This window comes from Gopherus flavomarginatus, chromosome 1 (assembly GCF_025201925.1).
Source record: "Gopherus flavomarginatus isolate rGopFla2 chromosome 1, rGopFla2.mat.asm, whole genome shotgun sequence".
In the NCBI taxonomy this organism is placed as follows: Eukaryota; Metazoa; Chordata; order Testudines; family Testudinidae; genus Gopherus; species Gopherus flavomarginatus.
The window spans coordinates 59,417,508-59,437,235 of record NC_066617.1 but is presented as its reverse complement, the minus strand read 5'-3'; the positions used below and the strand labels follow the sequence as shown (position 1 = coordinate 59,437,235).

The window sequence follows — 19,728 nt, the reverse complement described above, 5'->3', positions numbered from 1 at the left end:
AATGCTTAAAGTACGTCTCAATTTGCTAGCTGGACAAGCACTTCCTGTCTGAAACCTCTCTGTGCTAGTGGCTCATACCTTGATATAGACTCTCAGAATATATTTTCAGTATATATACACAACTTCTTGAATATCATCCATACATATATATCTCACAACGATTATGAAGTTCAGTAAGACAAATGCTTGTGTTAGATATCTTACATGACATTCTTTATGGATAAATTGTAGTGAGTTGTGAGGCCTATTAGGAGTTGCTGACACAGTAATGAACCCTTTGCCACCAATGGGCCTCTCTGTCAGAAGAATGTAATCTTTGTTGTACCACATTCTATAGGGCTTCTGCATCATCGTTGTTTTAGAATGTTTTTATTGAAAAAAGTTTTAAACATTATAATGTACAAAATTTAAAAAAAAAAGAGAGAATTACACAGCAATAACATTAGTGAGAAGTCACTGAATGCATTACAGAACTTACCAAACAAACGGTGATGGAACAGGAATTTCCCAGCTATCAGTCCCGTGAGAATGGCAAGTAGCCATAGAAGCACCTTCAGAAACCTCCAGCCTCCTCCTCCAGGGTATTTATTTGTTACAAATGAAAAGCAGTTGCCAACAACAATAACATTGGCTTCTGTCTGACTGTGAGATACTGGATCCTCAGCAAATATTAAGAAGTTAAAGAAGATCACCAAGTAAGCCACTGTGAGGCGAGACCAGGGGTGCTGGAAGTAGTAGCGGAAGCCTTTACCCATTCTCAAATACTTCAGTACAGTTGTCTGCCTGTGTATACAAGATATATCAGTACATTGTTATACCCACCAATCAGCATGGAATTCGGAAGCTGTCTAGACATTTCAATAGTCAAACCACTTAACATTTTCCAGTGATTTACTTTTGATATTCTAGACTAACCTAGTGATAAACAGTTCCAACAAAATAGGGTGACCAGACAGCAAGTATGAAAAATTGGGATGAGGTGGGGGGTAATAGGAGCCTATATAAGAAAAAGGCCCAAAAAATCAGGACTGTCCCTATAAAATCAGAACATTCGGTCACCCTAAAACAAAAGCTGTGTTAGAACCCAGGCAAAGAAAAAATTAAGACTTCCTGTTAGTTTCAGTAAAAGCATGCTATACATCTTAGCACGTCATTTTTATTTTTAAAATGTCTACATTCTTATTAAAGTACAACTACATCACAATTAACATGGCACGTGAATATGGGTCAGTACAAAACATGTTATATGGCACTTGAAATTCATAGTGCCTATCTCATGCATTCAAAAAGATACAGCAAAGCCTCCACAAATTTTCATTCTAAGAACCTTTCATCCCTCCTGTCTCTTCTTTGACACAGGTGCTGGAACTAGCGCTGCCACACCCCCTGGCTTGAAGTGGTTTCCATTATATACAGGATTTACAGTTTGGTTAAATGGGTCTCAGCACCACCACTATATAAATTGTTCCAACACCCCTGCACACATACACCTAGATCCCAGGTGTCATAAACAGATAGCTAAGGGTTAATGTCTCTTTCACCTGAAAAAAAAAAGTAACCTGAAGCACCTGACCAGAGGACCAATCAGGAAACAGGATTTTTTTCAACTCTGGGTGGAGGGAAGTTTGTGTCTGAGTTCTTTGTCTTCTGCCTGCCTGAATCTCTCTCAGCTATGAGGAGGATTTTTCTATTTCCTGCTTTCTAATCTTCTGTTTCCCAGTTGTAAGTACCAAAGATCAGATAGGGGATTTTTATGTTCTTTTGTATTTACATGTCTATAGTTGCTGGAGTGCTTTAAATTGTATTCTTTTTGAATAAGGCTGTTTATTCAATATTTCTTTTAAGCAATTGACCCTGTATTTGTCACCTTAATACAGAGAGACCATTTGTATGTATTTTTCTTTCTTTTTTATATAAAGCTTTCTTTTAAGACCTGTTGGAGTTTTTCTTTAGTGAGGAACTTCAGGGAAATTGAGTCTGTACTCACCAGGGAATTGGTGGGAGGAAGAAGTCAGAGGGAAATCTGTGGGTGTTAGATTTACTAGCCTGACTTTGCATTCCCTCTGGGTGAAGAGGGAAGTGCTTTTTGTTCCAGGACTGAAATTAGAGAGGGTGGACTCCCTCTGCTTAGATTCACGGAGGTTGCTTCTGTGTATCTCTCCAGGAGCACCTGGAGGGGGGGGGGAAGGGAAAAGGATTATTTCCCTTTGTTGTGAGACTCAAGGGATTTGGGTCTTGGGGTCCCCAGGGAAGGTTTTTGTGGGGACCAGAGTGCCCCAAAACACTCTAATTTTTTGGGTGGTGGCAGCAGTACCAGGTCCAAGCTGGTAACTAAGCTTGGAGGTTTTTCATGCTAACCCCCATATTTTGGACACTAAGGTCCAAATCTGGGACTAGGTTACTGACACAGGCCTACTACTAAAACTACTCCATCACCTTCTGGAAAGAACCTGGACTGAGTCTGCATGAAAACCACATAGTCAATTCTCTTATCACCTGCGAGATTTATAAGCCTCCCAATAACACCACTGGAGATTACTACACATGGAAGAATGAACAAATCCCAGAGTTAATCTTTGAAGGGCCTGACCCAAAGCTCATTGAGATCAGCGGAAGTCTCTCTATTTACTTCTGCTGGTTTGGGATAAAGGCCACAATAAAATGCAACCTTTTAAGCAGGGCACTCCCATTTCCTGCACTTCAAAATAGCTTTGCATGAATAAAAGAAATATTCTAATTTTGAAATGTGTTCACTTATAAGAGCACAGATTTATATATTTTTTCCAATGTGGTCTGTTTCAGTGCTTTTCCATCTATATATTTGTCTCTCTGTAAACATTTCAGTGTGTAGGTTCATTTTATATATTCATTAAGACACTAAGCCAGGAGTGCTATAGAGTACTACAGTTGTTCAAAGAACCAGACTGGGGTTGGCAGGCTGGTGGAGGAGGAAGTAATCCGACAGCTCTTTTTACAGGATGAGCATTTAAAAATATAGTCTACATAACTGAATGAAAAACAGTTTTTTGTCAGTGTCGTACAATGTGGAAAAAATAAATAAGATGCTTCTTGAAAATGTTTATGGAGTAATACTTGTTTCAATGACAAAGGTCTCTCTGATAAGTTTAGCTCTTTATGTGGGCACTTTTTTAAAAAAAAATCAGTATCTGATTTTTCTTATTGTCAAATTCCTATATTAGATTCAGTAAATATTCAAAACAACAGATTACATTTACTAGTCTGGGCAGCAATGTCAAACTTAATATAAAACAAAAAATATATCAGAGAAAGCACAAAATAGATTAGTATATTTAAAAGTTGATTAGTTAGTACAAGGAAATATGTCATCTTTGGAAGAACTTTATGAATTGAAGACAGTGACTTGAAGTGGGAAGTTATTACTCAAACAAGCTAAAGACTATTTAACAAGGTCACAGACAACAAGGTCACAGACAACCAAAGTCAGTACATTCCTGTCTTCTTTTTGTGTTACTGTTAGCATGAAGAAAAGTCCTAATTATTCTATTCAATTAGACATCTTACATTTAAGAGGCAGGTGGGCAAAGACAAGAGACAATCATGTATCCACCAAATATTGTAATCACTAGGTTGATTCAGAGTTACCAGGTAGTGAGCAAAAGACATAGCCTATTAGACATTATTTGGGTAACAACAGGAACCAGTGCTTTAACTAGTTGCACTAGGTTAGAAAATAAACAGAAGAGTGCTCTCTGCATCTAGCAAAGGTTCCGATATTTAGGGACTATATTAAAACAGGTGTGGACCGGAACATGCTCATTTAACCTGTTTTATTTCCTGGGCAATACAAGGATTTGGGTTTTTTTTTAAATCTTTTTAGAATTAATAAGTGCAGCTCGTAAAAACCGATTGTCTCCAACTAAAACTGAATGTGATTTGTTTATTAGGGAAATCAGCACCTGATACGGTGATACGCCCCCGCCTACCCACACGCTTCAGTGCCTGCTTGGGAAGAATCATGCCAACAACACAGCGGCGGAAGAGGGGCTGTAATCTCCCCCGCTGGGGGTGTCACAATACTAAACTGCAGCAGCCCCCGTTCGCCGCGCAAAGTCCTGCCCATCGTCAAGGGAAACCCCGCTGCAGTGTGATCACAGCCGCTGCGGGGCCAGGCTGGAGCTCCCTTCCGCACACGGCGGGGCGGGGCTGGGCTGTTACACGCCGAGACAAATGCAATCTACTCACCGAGCTCGGCAGCCACCTTTTGCTCTAAGTGGAAACTCCTACGTGAGCCAGGCGCCGGCTCTGCCAGGGCGCCGCTGTCACGGTGCTATAAATACCCGCCGATGGCTGGCGCGCGTCTTTCTCCTGCTGCTGCGCCGACCGCCCAGGGCCTCCCTCCTTGCCAAGAGCCTGCGCGCTCCCCTCGGCCGCGGGGGGACCCGCTGCCTGCCTGGGGGGGGGGTCCGCAGCTGGGCTCCTCCCGCGCGCCGACAGCCCGCGGCAGCTGCCGCCCCTCTGCAGGGCCGCGGGAAGGACGAGAACCGCACACACAAGCAGGGGCGCGTGGCGGAACTCTCGTCTCCGCCGCTCGGGGAGAGACGCGGAATATTACCCGCCCCGGCCTGCAGGAATGCGGCGGCCAGAGTCGCTGTGCGTGGAGCAGAAAACACGCGTCGATGCTTCTGAGTTTTACCGGGCCTTGTTCAGTGTCTAAGCGCCACCTGTGCAATTGTCCGCCCCCTTTTGAGCCTCTTGCGCTGTAGTGCGGGGACTGCTTGGGGGCTTTTCTCTTTGTTACCCAATGCGAGACCCCCAGGAACATGTTTGGAACTGGGAGCCGGTTGCTCAACAGCAATTATGGGTGGGGAGGCAGTGGCTCATCAGGCCCCATGGAGATGGGTTCCCAACACCCAGCTCTGGCCGCTGAACTCCAACGTTGCACTTTATGAGATCTTATAAATGGGTGAATTATTAACCCTTTTAGGGGCACATCCGGGGGTAGGGTACCCCTGGAAGGACCAAAGGAAGTTTAAAAAGTGTGAATAACAACAGTGGAGTCCCCTCTTTCAAGAGGACTCGGCAAGCCCTGAGAGTGCAAAGAGGACCTCTAGGGTAGTCCCATGACAGGGAGATTGTCAGCAAGACAGGGACATGGTCAGCATGGCCACAAGTCAAACTGCATCTAGTGGGGAGTAGCGGTGCACCTCCATTACTGCTATATTATTGGCTGAAACCTAGCTGCACAGCAGTATGGCTGGCTGAGGTTGCCCAGACTTGTAGATATCTTCCCCAGAATTTGATCCTTAGAGCTAGCACCCACAGATAAGCTTCTGGAATGCTATCAATAAATTTGCATTGTAACATAGTAATGCATAAAGCAGGGCCAGTTTTAGGGTCCCATTATTTTCTGCAGGGGGGTGGTGGTGAAAGTGGGTATTTTGGGGACCATAGATATCACTATTTAAAAAGACCAAACCATCTTCCTGGAGTCCAGGGGCTAGAGAGTTAGATCCCCCCAAAATACTGTATTTTAAGAGTTTAAGAGAGTAAAATTTGGCTACTGTGTCAGTATTTTGCTGTGATTTATAACTTTGGCCTCTCTGACAATAATTTGGGGGCCCTTTACGATAGTTTGGGGGGGGGAATGTCTCCCCGTGGTAGTGCTGAGCCTGGCATAAAGCATTTAAGGCAAGGTTTAAGCTGCCTGGGCATTCCTGATTTTTTTAGTACTTCACTTTCCAACCTTAAGATTCTTTAATGTAAAGGGAAAGTTCTGTTGTTGATTTTAAAGGAAAGATAGAAACAAAGAAATTCCATCATATAGGACTATTTACTAGCCAGCACTAGAACACTGCATACAGCACAATATATTCACAGTGGGATTCCTTGTGTGCAACCACATAGTGTTTGAAGTCCTGCTCCTTCCATTCAAAACAAGAAAGTGTGTATTGGAGGGGAAGTGGTCCCCAAAAAGGCCAGATCATGTTCTTCCTGCACCTACACATTAAAACTAAATTCCATTCAATGTACAGATGCACATATGAACATTCATAGATTGTTATATTAAAAACTAACCGGTGGGCCTGGACAAACTAAGTTTAAACTGTTGTAACTCAGCCAAATGAAAAACTAGTTTTCCACCAGAATAGCCAAATGCACATCTTTGCATATATATATATATATATATACACACACACACACACTCTCTATCTCCTTATCAAATGTCATATGTCCATACCTTATAGGTTGCTATTCTTCAAAAAGAAATTGCAAAAAAAAAAACCCCATCCTCACAGGAATTGTTTTGGGTTTTTTTAATTATTATTATTCTCTTTATTTAAAAAACAACCTGAACCATTTTTGCTTATATTTTCATATCTATGAACAAATGGGACAATTTTCAACTCAAAAGGGTAATTTGACATGTTTTTAGAAAGTAAATACTTATGCAAGCTGAAGTGTAGGTCTACAATTTTCTTCAACGTAACCAAGATTTGGTAGTGTTGAGAAACACAGCCCTGAAGCAAATAATTTCAATAGACGGGAATACTCTGGTTCATTGAAAAATGAGGTTGTCTACGGTACAAAAATATAAAATACAAAATTCCATTACAAAACTGTAAACATCTAACTAAGTTACCCTTTTTGGCCACCAGTCAAAATCAGTTAGTCAAAGCTATAAAGCAGGTTGAATCAAGATGATGAGTCATCTTGACAGCCAGTAAGGCTAATTTTAAAATGGTTTCTCTCACAAGTATTACCAGCACACGCACCTGACTAAAGACTAATAGTAGTAGTAATGGGGGAATAATCTTTTCACATTCAGTTGCCAGCAGTTTGAGGACATTTATTTTATTGCAGTATCAACCACTGCATAACCAATTTTTCACCTAAGTCAAGAAAAACAGTTTTCCTGTGCATTGGTCTGTAATTTTCCCTCTGAAAGCTCTTGTGAAAGAAGCTGCTGTCTCATTCAAATATAAATCAATTCAAAACAGTGCATCTTTGCAAGTGGACAGGTTTAAAAACACACACACACACAAAATGTATAGTAGTGGTAAGGCTGCAGATCGGTACTTATAGGATTTATATATCACTTGTACTATTTTAAAACAATGCATAAAGGGAAATGCATACCAAACACAAACTTACGTACTTCCTATGGCTTCCCCTATTAAGGATGAAGCCTGTTCACCTCTAGAAAGACCAATAGGCAGCAGGACCATTGCAGTTCCACTAGACAGTGTAGGAGGCCAGGAATCTGAAAGGTTGCTCTGAAGGAGGAAGAGAATTCCATAGCTCCCCATGGGATGGAGCCAAGTGCCACAGCAGCCTATTCAGTGGGAGCACATGGGGTTTTATATAGGCTGGGTGTCCAGATAGTTGGTCTATGAACTGTGTATATATGCTGTCTACAGACAAAATGAAGATACAAGTGTGGTTGCCAGCAGCTGCTACTTACAACCTATGGACTCCAAGGAGTGGCTGCACAGGTGATTGGAAAAAACACTGCATCATCCCAACCCTCCAATAATCCATTTATTTAGGATTTGTGCTACAAATATGAATTTTATTCAGTCCCTCAAAAAGTGCATCCCTACGTCAAGAAATTCAGATGTATGGCTTTGGTAGACAGGCCTCATTTATATCTTTATGTAAGCAGAGTCAGGATGAACGCTACCCTGACATCTGGTGGTGAATTGTAGGGAATGTGGAAAGAATTCCAAGAATTTCAAAGAATGGGGAAAGATTTGCATTGGCATCCGCCCTCCACTTAGCATAAGCCCACAACAGACTGGGATGGTTATTTTAACAGCTCTGGGATCCCCAATTTCTTTGTTATTGGGGCAGGAAAAAAAAAAGTTTGTTACCCTGATTGTGTGAATGGGGAGCTGTGGGACTGCTTTGTGACAGAGATGACTCAACCTCAGTTTGGTGGTACTTGCTAAACATGGGACATGGGTTCCAAAACCCCATGAAAAGAGAGAGGTTGGGGACTGGTGTGTGTACTTGTTGGTATGGGCCCCTTGTGAGGGCCTGGAGTACCAATTGCACATCTTCCTCTCTCCACTGTATAATGTCAGAGTTGATTTTTTTATTCCCTTAAGATCCAGATACAGGTTACTGAGCTGAACTCGCTTTTGGCTAATGGTGCATTAGCACTGGGGCTCCCCTACTATGAGCTGAAATCACTAAAGAGCTGAAATTACTGAGCTGAGAGCACTGAGTACTGTGCTAACTAGTGGGGGAGCCTGAAGCTATACTGTGGAACAGAGCAGCTGGTAGAGTGGAGAAGTTTGTGAGGATGGCTGGAGGAGCAGAGTGGAGCGGCTGGTAAAGTGGAGCAGTTCGTGGAGAAGGCGGGAGCAGAACCCACGGAGAGGCAGGGCAGTTGGCCCTGGACCACGTAAGGTGCCCTTTTCTACCCAGGCTGGGGGGAGGGACCTCTGCAGATAGACTCTCGAACTTTGGGGCTGCACCGACCCAGGACAGAGACTTTTGGATTGTGGGACTTTTGGGACTGTGGGTGATTTGGGGGTTGCTGGACTCAAGAGCCCAGGAAAGAGGACACAGCCCAATTTCCTGGGGTGGGTCTTTGCTCACGGTTTGGTCTAGGAACTCTAGTTGAGGTGTTTTCCCAATTTAGTGTTTGTTGTTTATCTCATGTATTAAACCTTTTCTGCTGCACCGAGAGGGGAAGCATTGCCTCTTTGAGGCGCCTAGGGGTGTGTGTAAGATTTTCCCAGGTCACTGGGTGGGGGCTCGAGCTGGTTTGGCATTGGGTTATTGAAACGGAACCCCTGGATACTGAACCCGGCCCTTGTTGCTGCCAACTCAGAGGGGCAGAAGGGTTACACTTTTACTACATTCAAGGCCATCAAAGTTATTACTAACTTGATAACAGGAGGGACACAAAAGCAGTTATCCTTTTTTATATATAATATAAAACAAATGGAACAAAGGGAAACTTAATAGATTCTAATTTATATTTATTGCTATGAATTGTAGACAATGGATAATGGGAGCAAAAGGTCACAAGGAAAACTCTATGACCAGCAGAATTAAGGACAATATTAAGGGGTTTTGTAATTACACAGGAACAAAGGAATCCTATTAGTCCATTACATGAGGGAAATGGTGTCATGTTCTGGGGTGCAATCCAGGCCAGTAGCAGGGTTGTGTCCCTGCCTGCCTTGTAACCCTGAGTGCCTCAAAATGCTCTGTTGCTGCGCTTCTTTTGTCTGGACACTTCCAGCTAGCAGACAAGCATGCAATGAATGTCTTTAAGCAGATCTGATTCCAGCAGCCTGCTTGTTACACCCTTGTGACACTCTGATCTCCTCCAGCCGTGGTTACACCTGGCAAGATGACCCCAACAGCTCACAGTACTGAATTTTCCCAGAACTATGTGCTCTGCAAGGTCCAGCCCTCCCTTGGACCATTCAGAGAGAAATTAAGGTTCTTTTGTTCCTTTAAAGATACAGTACTCAGCAGTTTGCCACATTAACTGAAGTTAACATTCGCCTTAAATCAAACACAGCAATGGGTTGGTTTAGATTAAAAGTAAAACAAATTTATTAACAAAAGGAGATAGGATTTTAAGTGAGTTCAAGTATAAAAGATAGTTAGAAATGGTTACAAGCAAAGAAAAGTGAATAACACTTTCTAGAGGCTAAGACTTAACAAAACAAGCTACAGCCTTTGTTGAAGGTAGTTTCCCCAGTAATCTTCCTTGAGCAAGATGGCTAACCAACCCCTCTGATCAGGATTTCCCACAAAAGCCCGAAGTACTCAGTTCCTTTTTCTTCTTAGGTAAAACTTAACTTGGGTTTCTCTGCCTCTCTTTTTATAGTCCAGTGAACCTTTAAATGGATTCTTCTGAAGTTTATCTCCCCCCAAAGAAAATCCATTCAAGCTGTGAGGAAGGCAACATGGCGTCTCCTGCTGAAGGAAGCTTCAGCATGAAACCAGCATGCTGGCTTCCTCCACTGGTGTTTGCTAACACACAAATTGATCTATTTATTGCAGTCTGCTCCCTCTGTTGCCTTGATGGTTCTGTTTACATTCTATTGCATTCCCAATGCCTCTTAATGTACCATGGAAATACCTTCCAGGTGGCTGAACCCCATTCCTATGTCTAGCATGGGGTAACTTTAGCCCTGCCTGGCAGACACACTTTGCTAACAATTTCCAATGTTGTAATTTTGAATTTGTCCTCCATACATACACCACACATTAATATGCATGATCAGTATTATATTAGCTTTCTATGGATATCTTACATGACACCTTTCAGATACAGGTTATGACATTAGTGAGTTGGAGTACACTGAAATGGTCAAGCCACCTGAAATATACTACCAGATATCAGTGAGCCTCTTTCATTGCAATGTTGTTAGGGTCACACATGGTAGAAATGCTTATAGTAATTCCCAAAACACAGAAGTGTTCAATAAATATTTCTGTTCTGTATCTGGGAAAAAGCCAGAAGATGTAGTCATATTGTATGATTTTAATTATATAGTTTCTATTCCAACCATAACTCAGGAGATGTTATACAGCAGCTACTAAAGTTAGACATCTTTAAGTCAACAAGTTTGGATAATATGCACCTAAGAGTTTTAAAAGAGGTGAGTGAGGAGCTTGCTGAGCTGTTACTGCTTATTTTTAAGAAGTCTTGGAACACTAGGATGTTCCAGAGAATCTGGAAGAAAGCTAATGTTACAGAATCATAGAATGTCAGGGTTGGAAAGGATCTCAGGCAGTCATCTAGTCCAACCTACTGCTCAAAGCAGGACCAATCCCCAGACAGATTTTTACCCCAGTTCCCTAAATGGCCCCCTCAAGGATTGAGCTCACCAACCCTGGGTTTAGTAGGCTAATGTGCAAACCACTAAGCTATCCCTCTCCCCTGTGTACAGGGTGGCCCAGGTAATCATAGGCCTGACATCTCTCCCAAGCAAAACAAGGAAGCAGCTGATACAGGACTCATTTAATAAAGAATCGAAGGAGGGTAACATAATTAATGGCAATCAGCATGGGGTTTACGGAATATAGATCTTATCAAACTAACTTGTTTTGTTATTACATTTCAAGTTTGGTTAATAAAGGTAATAGGTACTTGGACTTCCCTAAGGCATTTGACTTAGTTCTGCATGGCATTTTGATTAAGAAACTAGAATGATATAAAATCAACATGGCACATGTTAAATGGGTTAAAAACTGGCTAACTGATAGGTCCCATACATGGGAAATCACCATTAAGTTGACATGTTTCTTTCTGTTGGGGCCCTGTATGGATTGGTACTTGCCCCTATGCTGTTTAACATTTTTATCAATGTCCTGGAAGATAACATAAAATCATTGCTGATGAAGTGTGCAGGTGACATAAAGATTGGGGGAGTGGTAAATAATTAAGAGACAGGTCACCACGACAGAGCAATCTGGATTGCTTGGTAAACTAGACACAAGCAAATAATGTGTGTCTCAATATGACCAAATGTATGACTTTAGGGACAAAGATTGTAGACCATCTGGAGTGGCTCATGATTGAGTGTGCCAACCTCAGGGCAGACTGGTAAAAAGCAGAGCACAAATCCCAAACTGGTTGCATGTTGTATACTTAGATTTCACCAAGAAGTATCAAGTGTGAACTCCTCAAGCACTATAACATTCTTAACATGGAGTCACAGACAGTCCCCTTGGGTAATATCACTATCTTGCCACCCAGGCAAGCTTGCCTTTGTGATAGATGGTACCATACACAAAAAAGAAATCACAGCAATATGAAGGTTACTCCCAGACCCAAAGAACCAGTCACTTATCCCAGATCAATTGTACCTCAGATCTCACACCAAAGACAACACTTGTAGCTAATCCTGTAATAAACTAACTAAAGGTTTATTAAGGACGAAAAAGAAAAGAGTTATTTACAAGTTAAAGCAGGGAAACATACACACAAAAATGAGTTACAGTTTTAGGTTTCAAAAAGTAATAAAAGCTGCTGCAATGCACAAGCTCTGCATGTTCTTTAGGTCTAACCCATGCTAAATAGCTGGGGAACCTTTGTTTATGCTTAGAAGTCTTGCCCTCTCCCTGATATCCAAACAACATAGGAATAACAATTCTTGACAGGGATTTATATTCCCTTTCCCCAGACTCAAGTTCATGGGATGAATGTTTGTGCATGCCTCCTCTTCATGGGTATGGGGGAAGCAATCAATCAAGTCTTTTGTCTACTGAGTTCCACAGTGGCTTGTCTGATGTCCTGGGCCTTCTTTTACTGGAGAGGAGATGACACCTTTCATGGGCCTTGTCTACACTACCAAGCTTTGTCAACAAAGCTGATGTTGGCATAATGAAAATCAGAATGTCATGTTCACAGTTGCTCCCTCTGTTGGCAGAGCACGTCCACACTTGGGAAACTATCATCGACCGTGTGAGCAATACACTGTAGGTACCTATCCCACAATCCACCTCAACACCTTCTGTCGCTAGGTGTTGTGGGAAGGCAGAGCAGATCACGGTGCATCTTGGAACCAAGCTCAATATCCGGTGATGCATTGTTTTCTGTCCCAGTACTCCATGGGCTTCCAGCTTTCTTTGGTAGCATTTTTCAATGGCCCTTCTTTGCTGTGCACCCCAGCATCTTTGTGAGATGGGAAGGATCCTGTGCTGCTCTCCTATGCTCTGTTAACTGTCATGAAAACATTGCAGATGGCAGATGGCAGTTCCTAACTGAAGAAGATTCCCAGGCACCTGACATGCTGTGTGATATGGATAGGAGTAACTTTAGATTGCTTTTGGCATTCACAGAACAGGTGCATATGATAGAGAAACTGTGTGCGGAGCTCGCCCCTGCACTGCAGTGCAAGGACACGAGAATGAGAGCTGCCCTATCGGTAGAGAAGTGTGTGGTGCTACTGCTGTGTGCTACTGGTTGGTCGTGAATCAATTTGGAGTTGGGAAGTCGACCATTGGGGCTGTGTTAATGCAAATGTGCAGGGCAATAAATCACATCCTGCTACGAAGGACCGTGACTCTGGGAAATGTGCGTGAAATAGTGAATGGATTTGCAGAAGTGGATTTTCCTAACTGTGGAGGGGCGATAGATGGCACACATATTCCAATTTTGGCACCAGACCAGCTGCTTAGGGGGAAAAAGGAGGTATCAGTGTTCCAAATGTCATTCATACTGTGGAAAGGCCATTTCAATTGGCAAATTTTGCAACATTTCTTAAAGACAGACTCCAAATTTGCCCAGTTTCCTCTGACATTTGTTCCAGAAGCCAGATCCCTTCAACTGAGATTTGTTCCCAGCTGTCATGTTTCATCCTTGGCTATGTTGTCTCAGAGGAGCACAGGTATTGTGGTGGTTCATAACTCACTTATTAGGTTTTAACAATATTACACATAATTTTGAAATTGTGTTCTCCAACAGATGACGTTACTGCAAAGTCAGACTGTGTGATGCCACCATCAATTATGTTTATTCCATTTATAAGCAGTAGACAATTTACACAAAACATGAACAATTAACGCTGATTATAATAGGTGCTTTGTTCATAACACAATAAATACACTTCAGTTCAATATCTGCATATACGTCATTCATTAAGGATTTTTAACATCACACCCAGGCTAATGGTATAGTTATTGTTATTAGAGCTAGTTGGAAAAAAGTTTTGAACAAAAAATTCAATGAAAAATTACTTTTTCCAAAATAGGAAACTTTTGTGAAAAAGGCTTGCTAAATTTTCTTGGTTTTTTGGTCAAAACTAGATATTTTGTAAGTCTCTTCTCATGCATTCCCTTTTATTTCCTTTGTCCTTTTGCATTCAATTGCCAAAAAAAAGAATGAATAATTGCCTGGGGGGGTTTCCTCCGCTTTTACGTTTTTTGGGTTTTTTTGCAACTCAAACTTTTCAGTAGTTGAAATTCTGAAAACTTACTGTAACAAACGGAAAAATAAGAAAAATGAAAAAGTGAAGAAAAGAAGCAACCCTGATCATAACTTATATTGGATTCACTGGCAAAAAAACAAACTATTTACTTTTTTTCAAAAAAGCGTTTTGCAAAAATCTCATTCCAAAACAAGTTACTTTGAAATATTTCAGGAAACCGTTTTCACTTTCTTCAACCAGCTCAAATTATTATATATTGTAGATACTTAACTGCTGTTAGACACTGACAATTCCTAAAAATCATCTTGCATGCTGTGCTCCAGAGGAACAAAGGAAAGAGTGAACAGTTCTCAATTATTTCGGGGTTTAGTGGGCTATAAATACAAAATATAGAATTCTCTTGTATCATTGATGTGACCACTATATTCCCTAAATATGTACACAGGTTTGCACAATTCCTGAATTATATAAACTGTACAAATTAAACATTACATAAATAAACCATGCTGCAAACAGTTTTGCACAACTTTAGTACTAGTTCAGGATGGTTTGTCTTTCTTCAAAATAGAAATGACAAGCATAGGTTACATACTACATGGACTATGGCTGCAGGCTGTCCTTCTAAAGATCCCCTCACAAGCCCGCACTGAGGGTCATGCTAGGGATGGGATGGGGCCTCAGCACTTAGCACTCTGGAGATTCTGTGTAGTGCTGCTGCATGTAGGGCAGCCTGAAAAGGCTGTCTAAATAATCCTAGGGGCTACTCTGGCTCTTGGGGGAAGCCTAGAATTTGGGGCCACAAAGGTGGCTTAAAGCCTCTAACGTACAGAGCAAAGAATTACAACATAAGAACATAAGAATGGCCATGCTGGGTCATACCAAAGGTCCATCTAGCCCAGTATCCTGTCTACCACAGTGGCCAATGCCAGGTGCCCCAGAGGGAGTGAACCTAACAGGTAATGATCAAGTGATCTCTCTCTTGTCATCCATCTCTACCCTCTGACAAACAGAGGCTAGGGACACCATTCCTTACCCCTCCTGGCTAATAGACATTATCAAATGAATTTATCCAGTTTTCTTTTAAACACTATTATAGTCCTAGCCTTCACAACCTCCTCAGGTAAGGAGTTCCACAAGCTGACTGTGCACTGTGTGAAAAAGAACTTCCTTTTATGTGTTTTAAACCTGCTGCCCATTAATTTCATTTGGTGGCCCCTAGTTCTTGTATTATAGGAACAAGTAATTAACTTTTCCTTATTTACTTTCTCCACATCACTCATGATTTTATATACTTCTAACATATCCTCCCTTAGTCTCCTTTTTTCCAAGCTGAAAAGTCCTAGCCTCTTTAATCTCTCCTCATATGGGACCTGTTACAAAGCCCTAATTATTTTAGTTGCTCTTCTCTGAACCTTTTCTAATGCCAGTATATCTTTTTTGAGATGAGGAGACCACATCTATATGTAGTATTCAAGATGTGGGTGTACCATGGATTTATATAAGGGCAATAAGATACTTTCCGTCTTATTCTCTATCCCCTTTTTAATGATTCCTAACATCCTGTTTGCTTTTTTGACCACAGCTGCACACTGCATGGACGTCTTCAGAGAACTATCCATGATGACTCCGAGATCTTTTTCCTGATTCGTTGTAGCTAAATTATCCCCCATCATATTGTATGTGTAGTTGGGGTTATTTTTTCCAATGTGCATTACTTTACATTTATCCACATTAAATTTCATTTGCCATTTTGTTGCCCAATCACTTAGTTTTGTGAGATATCCTATGTCTTTTGACACAGTCACCTGTTCAGACTCCTGAAAGCCACGTAAAATAGAAACTCTGTAAGCAGACCTCTTCAGAGCACAAGTCAGCTTGTTTCCTGAAAACAAACAAACAAACAAACAAAAAAACACACACACAAACTCATGTTTGGCAAGATCACCTGATTAAAAAGTTCCATTTCCATACTCCTTCCCCATTTCCACACACATTTCAGCTGGAATCAGGCAGTCGTGAAAGTTACTTACTCCTGAGGTAATTCTGTGCCAAATAATAATACTACTACTAATAATAAAAATCTACACAATATTTTAAAATTCTGCAAATTGTATTTGTCAATAAATAAATGTGGAGGCTCCAGAATGGCAGTGGAAGTGAGTAGCACAGGCCACTGGCTGCACAGAGGTGGGAGATCACCCTGTAGCTTGGACTTGGCAGTGAGGCTGTACCTGACTCTGACATGGCACAAGAGCTGGGCCTGCCCCACCGCACCTGGCACACTAGGTGTGGGCAGGCAGGATACACTTGGAACCTACCGGTGTGAGAGGGGCTTAGTGTGGGGGGACCAGGTGTGGAGTGAGAAGGTTTTGGTTAGGGGAAGCTAAGTGTGCATGGCTCAGTGTGGGGTCTGGGTGGGAGGGGGATCTGGATGCACAGGGGCTCATTGGGGGGGTTCTGGATGCAAAGGCATTGGGACCAGGTGAAGGAGGTTGGGACTCAGCAGGAAGGTATGGGGGGGGGGCATGTGCTAGGGGTTGGGGCTTGTCAGCGTTGGGGTTTGACTGCAGGGGCTCAGCTTGGAGTGGTTTGGGTCCAGGTGCAGCTGCTTGGGACTCAGTGGGGTGGAACTCCAGGTGTGGGGCTCATTGGGGTGGTCCAGATGCTGGGAGGTGGGGCTCATCAGAGTGGGGGTTCAGGTGCAGGAATTGGGGGGTTAGATTTAGGGGACTGGGTGGGGAGGGTGCTGGGGGAGTCTGCATATGGAAGGTCTGGATGCATGGGAATCTGGGTATGTAGGGTCTGGATGCATGGGAGTTGGACAGATAGGGGAGCAGGAAGCAAGGGGACAGAGCTTCCTGCAGCTGGGGAGGTTTCTAGGGGTGGGTCTGACCCAGCCCCTCCTTGCAGGGGAAGAGGAAGTCCCATCCTCCCATGCCCCCAGCCTAGCTGAGATTAGCATTTGAGCCCTGCACTTGGAAGGAGCCAATGCCTGGAACATCCCCAACCTCCCCCTCCACCAGTGATTTACTTCCCTGCTGGCTGCTCTGAGAGCCCAAAACAACACACATGCACTGCTGGGGAGGGGCACGTGACTGCTCTTGCAGCTTCCCTTTGCTTCCCCATCAGGAAGTCATTTTTCTGTGGGGACTCAAATAAATCTGCCAGAGACAGAAATTCTGCACACTTGCAGTGGCGCAAAATTCCCCTGGTAGTAGGTTACTTTGTACCTATGCTTGAATGATTACCAAATGTGTGGGACTGAAGAGAGCAGAATTTCTAGTGAGACTGGCTGACCAAATCTTCAAACCAGTTTTTAATTCAGGCAATCCAATAATCAGACAGTCCTTTGACTGCCCTGCTGGTGCTTGTCAGACAAAAAGAAGACAGAAGTTTGTGTGAATTATTGGGTCTTTAGATATAGTTAGGAATCCTTTGCAGTGCAGTTGTTAGAGTAGATGACATCCTTGCATAGGCACTGACTCCGTGGGTGCTCCAGGCTGGAGGCACCCCCCAGCAGCCCACCTATCAGCTCCTGCCAGCCCCTCCTGCCCACCGGTGGGCCTCACTGATCAGCACCTCCCCCTCCCTCCCTACACCTCCCGCCCGCTGCAAATCAGCTGTTTTGTGGCGTGCAGTAGGCTGGGGGAGAGGGGGAGGAGCAAGGATGTGGTGCGCTCAGAAGAGGAACTGGGTGGGCAGAGATGGGACCTTGGGGAAAGGGGGGAGAACAGGAAATGGATCACAGCCAGGGATCAAACATCGCCCGGCACTTTGGAAAGTCAGTAACTCTGCATCCTTGACACACTAGTGTGCCCCAGTGGCTCATTACAATCAGCCAGTGACTACTGGCAACTTAAGATGCAGCCTGAGGCTGGGTTGGGCGAAGAGACTGCTTTTGTAAACACACAAGGCTCTATTTGAATTCAGTGTAATGCTTAGAATTATTTTCAGCAACTAATGGAGTTGGACCTTGCCGATTTATACTGGGCTACCCATCTAATATGTCTAGAACATTTGGTGGCTCTTTGCCAGAATTCATTGCCTATCAGGAAGAGGTCATTGGATGCCTACACAATTCTTGGTCAAGAGTGGCCAAACTTACTGACCCTCTGAGCCGCGTATGACAATCTTCAGAAGTTCGAGAGCCAGGGTGCACCTACTGGGGCTCAAGGCTTCAGCTTTACAGGAGGCAGATAAATCTGCTGAAGCCCCAAGCCCCGGCAGGTGCATCCCATGGGGATGAAGCCCTGAGGCTGCCCATAGTGAGCAGAAGCCTCTACCCCACCCCCCACTGCAAGCCAGAGGTCCCGCTGTTAAAAATCAAGACTTTTTCATGAGCATGAAGTTTACTTAGACATAAAGTTCCCATCTCTGTTCTGTACTATTTCTACAAACACCTAAATACACTACAGTATATTTATTTCTCATCCATTTAAACAGAGGAAAGACTGATTTTCTACCTACTTAGAAACTGAATGGCTTTCTGCCTGCTGCAGGATGCTTACTAGATACTACACAATCCAGAGTGTACACAAAAACTTAAGAAGCACATCTATAACAAATTTCTAGAGAGAAAATAACAGGACTAATATTCATTCCCACACTATAAGACTGACTCTAGTTCCACTTGGTCATGCTTAAAACAAAGTTCTCCCAACCTAAGGCTTAAAATTACTTGGATATCAAATAGAACAAACAAGGGAAACAACAAAGATCTCTTTTCACAAAGTGTCAGAGGCCAGATATGCCATTCATCATAAACAAATTACCAAAAATCAACAAAATAGTGCAAACTAATATATACCTACCTCCAATGTTTCTAGGTTGGTTCTATGTGTCCTCCTACAAGAGGCCAGTAGATGTAAACCCCTAGGTTGATCACCAAGCAGGGGTGGCTCTATGTTTTTTGCCACCCCAAGCACGGTAGGCAGGAGCCTTCGACGGCGTTTCTGCGGGAGGTCCGCCGGTCACACAGATTTGGCAGCGGTTCTGTGGATGATCTGCTGGTCCCACGCCTTTGGTGTACCAACCACCGAATTGCCGCTGAAACCACGGGACCGGCGGACCTCCCGCAGAAACACGCCGAAGGCTCCCTGATTGCCGCCCTCATGGCAATCAGCACACCACTCCCCCCACCGGCTTGCCACCCCAGGCACGGGCTTGCTACGCTGGTGCCTGGAACCGCCCCTGTCACCAAGGCAATGAGGGACACCTGTCAGGAAGCCAACTTTTTTAAAAAAGTGCTCCTGCAACCCTCACCTTCACTATTTTTGGAACAGAAAGTAAGGGTGGGTTAGTTATAGCCCCAAATGGGTTTGGGTGTGGGGGGGTGTAGTTTAAACACCTGCTGCTCAGAGGAGGTACTGTCTCCCTCCCCTTATAATCTTTATCCCAGTGGTTAGGATGTGACAGATAAAACAATATCCTGGACAAACTTTATTGAATTGAGTTAAACATTATTGAATTGAGATTAATGCCTTTGAGGTCCATTATATTAAAAATGCAATGTGTTATTGTATGTAATATTGGGTATGCTAATATAATTCCTCCAATTATCAGCCCTGTGAAGCTATCCCAAGGTGATGCTTGCACATGCTAGTTCAAACTGGATTCCCAGGAACCAACATTTCCAATATTTTTGGAAATGTAGCCGGGTTTTAAATGGGCTGAGGGCCTTCATTCTGATCCAGCAAACAGACGTGACCTCTGGTCTATGGAGAACCTTCGTTGGGGAAAGGTTGGAAGGAGTTGGACCACTGAGGCCCCGTGACACTGGGTGCCATTTCTGAGCTGAGGCTGTTTTATGACGCTGTGTCGACAAGAGAGACCCCTTTGGGAG

The 19,728-nt window shown here is 43.2% G+C and overlaps 1 protein-coding gene across 4 annotated transcripts in view; it reads right to left on the bottom strand.

Annotated features, from left to right (window-relative positions):
- Positions 1-4,364, bottom strand: part of TMEM117 (transmembrane protein 117) — a 393,879-nt gene extending 389,515 nt beyond the window's left edge. For 3 of the 4 annotated variants that reach the window (XM_050936249.1, XM_050936255.1, XM_050936256.1), the window contains exons 1-2: positions 4,225-4,364; positions 479-783 (exon numbers count right to left, since the gene is read on the bottom strand). In XM_050936249.1, the coding sequence (XP_050792206.1) occupies positions 479-755 (277 nt within the window). In that variant the 5' untranslated portion in view covers positions 756-783; positions 4,225-4,364. The remainder of the gene's footprint in view (positions 1-478; positions 784-4,224) is intronic. The other variant, XM_050936250.1, reaches the window with a different exon arrangement.
- Positions 4,365-19,728: the final 15,364 nt, after the last annotated feature.